General features: G+C 38.6%; 1 protein-coding gene across 1 annotated transcript; it reads left to right on the forward strand.

Annotated features, from left to right (window-relative positions):
• The first annotated feature begins 2651 nt into the window (after positions 1 to 2651).
• Positions 2652 to 3533, forward strand: LOC141630212 (uncharacterized). The gene has a single exon (XM_074443069.1). It carries the CDS (start codon positions 2652 to 2654, stop codon positions 3531 to 3533), a length of 882 nt encoding a protein of 293 aa, XP_074299170.1.
• The last annotated feature ends 817 nt before the right edge of the window (positions 3534 to 4350 follow it).

Below are 4350 nucleotides of genomic sequence, written 5' to 3' on the forward strand. Positions count from 1 at the left end.
AGTCTTATAGTTGGACTTGGTCTTCCTTGAGAATAGGACACGATTATTCATTCCCAACAACTGCTTTTCTTGTTTATTTTCTTAATCCAGCCTGTTTTAATGCCCTACCAGGCTATTCTGCATTTACCATCAGGCTTCTCTTCCAGGATTTAGTAGCCTGCTTGCTATAATATTCTTCAATAGCTAAATAGTAGTTAGATTTGTCCGGTCTCTTGTTGCCTCAATCAGCCTAGTAAGGTCAGGCCAGGTTAGAGTCAGACCAGGCTAAACTGGGCCTAACAATAACTTTATAATTAAATAGAAAAAGTAAATAGCCAAGTCTCAAAACATCTATGTTCTGATTTGCAGAGTAAGATATGGTTGTAAATTTTACAAGTTTTGAACTTCAGAGAGTTAGTCAACGAGCACAAGATTATTGTGTTCTATCCAATATTTTAATTATTGTGAAGAGTTACATTACCCTTTTCTATCGGTTGTCTCCCGCCGGCTATATAAATTTAATGTCAAATAATTTTTTCGAGGGTTTGAAGTTTGAACCTCAAACATGTGATTAAAAAAGAAGAATACGAGATCTTCTTCCACCACTACAAGAGAGAATGGATTCATCTAATGAAAGCAAATGTATTGGTATGACAAGTAACTAGGGGACATACAAACATATCACAGTTTAACATCCAGTATTTTTTTATCATGGATTTGTTATATAGATATTAGATCACATATAGTGATTGTCGTATAGTAGATGCCTTACATAGTCATCGTCCACAAATAAGTGCTCAAAGATACCGGTAGGGCTGTTTATAAACTAGATCGGATCGGTAACTCTACAAATAAGTGCTCATAGACACCGTAAACCGGATATAGGGGTGTTTAAGGCCATGGGCAACCACAGGCGGCGGAACCAGGCCTCCGGTTTTGGCTACCGAATTTACAAGCTTTATTGATGAAATTCAATACAAACATCGACAATAGTACACGTGTACATTCATGTTTGGGGCCTCATTTTTTTGTGGTGCACCGGACCTCTATTTATTTTAAGATGCCCTAAACGGGCAATAACCAACGTTAAAAATATTGGTACTCTCCATTCATATGGTTCTTTATTTTGTATATATTTTTTTAGGAATATTTTAATCAAGTGTAAAGTATCAAATGAATTGGAGGAAGTTTATGAAAATTTGGATAATAGCAAATAATAATACTAAAAACACAAAAACTCAATCAAATAGTAGTAATAAATAATCTAATAATAATAATTTTGGTTAGCGATATCGAGTAATTTCAATTTCTGAGCATGGTAAAGAGGATGATGTTGGTCAAACTCAGGAACCGGCATCTCTTCTTCGCCCCTACAATATGAATGAGGTTATAGAGTCCATTATGGAGGAAGATTCTGACGAGGACTGGAAGGAAGTATCGAGGAGGGACAAGTCACCAGGTTCTGATTCACCGACTTCATCTAGGGTAAGTGGTCTTCAACTCACTGATTCTGATGTTAAGGATGTGCTAGAATACTGGTTGACGGCTGTTTTCTGTTATGTCTTGGGGGCTAATCTTCCGTGGAAGGTAATAGATGGTTTTGTGAAACGAATTTGGAGCTATACTGAGATTGATAAAATTGCGTTTCATTCTAATGGGATATTCATGGTTAGATTCAAAACTGAAGCAATGAAACTTAGGGTTTTGTAGGCGGGGCCAATCTTCTTTGATAACAAACCAGTAGTTGTCAAGGAATGGACTCCGTCGGCTAAACTGGTCAGGGAAGCTGTGGATGTAGTTCCCATTTGGATTAGGTTTTATGGATTACCCTTAAAGTTTTGGGGGAATGCTCTTAAGAAGATTGTCAACCTTGTAGGAGTCCCGATTACATGTGATAGTAATACTCAGTTGAAGGCATTTTTAGGTTATGCCCGTGTAATGGTTGAAGTAACAGTTGGGGTGGACCTACCTGATGTTTTGGAATTTTAGGATGAGTTGGGTAACCATCATAGACAAATTATTCACTATGAATGGAAGCCTACCAAATGCACTGAGTATAAGATTATGGGGCATTTAGCTCATGATTGCAGGAAGAAAAATAACACACAGAAAGGACCTCCACAGGGAAGGAAAGTATGGATGCCTAAGAAAACTACATAACCTGTTCCCAAACCTGTGAACTCTCAGCAAGTTGTGGCTGTTTCTACTGGCCAGTCTATTGTGAAGAAAAGGGGTTCAGATTTGGGTAATGGGAAAGGGGCCTATGTTACTCCAATGCCTTTTCAATCTATTTTCTCCCCTGGTAGGATCATTACTCAGATGACTAGACAAGGGGGATAGGAGTTGGGAGTAATAGGAGAACATTTCTTGAAGTGGTTGAACGTTCTATCCAGATTAGGGAGGTTTGTGACCTTGAAAAGGAGTATGATCTCAACCTAATTGAGAATGGGTAGCATTGGGTTTTGGAATGTTAGGAGGTTTAATATTGGGAATAAGCAGTCTGATGTTAGAAGATTTTTGCATTTGAATAATGTAGGTTTCTTTAGTATTTTAGAAACTAGAGTTAGAAGGAATTCCATTAATGAAGTGCACAATGGTTTAGGGATGAATTGGTCTATGGTTAACAATATTGATCCTCATGAGGGGGCAGAATTTGGCTTGTATGGGATCCAATGAATTATAAGGTAGAGATTATTAGTAGTCAAGCTCAGGTGATTCACACTAGGGTCACTTTCTTGCCTACTGGAGTTCAATGGTGGGCCTCTATTGTGTATGTGTTCAACAGGATTGCTGAAAGAGTGTCTCTATGGGAGTCTCTTAATCATATGTCTGCTGTGGTGAATGGTCCTTGGATGGTCATGGGAGATTTTAATAATGTGTTGGCAATGAATGAGAGAATTGGGTCTGAAATTACTATTGCAGAGTCGAGGGGTTTTCAGGATTGTGTTGCTAATCGTGGTCTGATGGACACTCCTGCACAGGAGGCATTCTTCATATGGAATAATAAGCATGATGTTGGGGACATGGTGTTTAGTAGGATTGGCATGGTTTTGATTAATGATGAGTGGCTAGCTCAATTCCCTGCAGCTAACACTATTTTTCACCCTGAAGGGTTATATGACCATTGCCCTTGTACTATCACTCTTTGGCCTGCACCTGAGAGAAGCAAAGGTTGCTTTAAGTTTTTTTACATGTGGGGAAAAGATGCAGAATTCTTGCCCACTGTCAAAAGTATTTGGGAAACTCAGATTGAAGGTTATACCATGTTTCAAATTGTTAAGAAACTCAAAGCTCTTAAATCTCCTTTAAAAGCCCTGAATAAATCCAGCTTTGCAAATGTTGAAATATCAGCTAAGGTGGCCTTACTTCATTTACATGAGATTCAAAAGAAACTCCATACTGCTTCCACTAATGTTGATTTACAGGCTGCTGAGAAAGTGGCTGCCTGTGCTTATAGGGAGTTGGATGCTGCTTGGAGAAGTTTTCTTAGTCAAAAAGCAAAGGTTCATTGGATGAGTGATGGGGATGATAACTCTACTTACTCCATAGTGTGATGAAAGCTAGAAGGCTTCAGAACAGAATTTTGTGCATCCAGGATAGGCATGGGGTTACACACACCACTGTTGACAATATTGAGGTGGCTTTTCATGATTACTATAAACAGTTGCTAGGGTCTAGCAAAGTTGTAAGGGATGTGCACATTCCTACTATCAGGCAAGGGAAGGTTGTCAGTGTGGATCAAGCTAACTATATGATCAGAGCTGTTACTGATGATGAGATTCAGGAGGCTCTCTTCTCTATTCCTGCTAATAAAGCTCCTGGCCTAGATGGCTACTCCTCTCAGTTTTTTAAAGATTCTTATAGTATTGTTGGTAAGGACATTGTTAAGGCTGTCAGGGAGTTTTTTGCATCAGGTAAACTTCTGAAGCAAATTAATTCTACAACTTTGACCCTTATCCCTAAAAAAGATAGACCTATTAGTGTGGCAGATTTCAGACCCATTGCCTGTTGTAATGTCATCTACAAGACCATTTCTAAGGTGATTTGCAATAGGATTGCTAGTGTGCTACCTGAGATAATAAGTGCTAATTAAAGTGCTTTTATTAAAGGTAGGAAAATAGTGGATAACATACTTATTTGTCAAGACTTAGTAAGGCTGTATAATAGGAAGTCCTGTTCCCCTAGATGCATCATGAAAATAGACCTCAAAAAAGCCTATGATTCAATTGAGTGGCAATTTATTGAGCAAATGTTGACTGCCCTAAGGTTTCCTTCCCAGATGATCAGATGGATTATGGTGTGTGTTTCCTCTCCCTAGTTTACTTTATCTCTTAATGGGTCAAGTTTTGGCTATTTCCAAGGGAAGAGAGG

This window comes from Silene latifolia, chromosome Y, assembly GCF_048544455.1.
Source record: "Silene latifolia isolate original U9 population chromosome Y, ASM4854445v1, whole genome shotgun sequence".
In the NCBI taxonomy this organism is placed as follows: Eukaryota; Viridiplantae; Streptophyta; class Magnoliopsida; order Caryophyllales; family Caryophyllaceae; genus Silene; species Silene latifolia.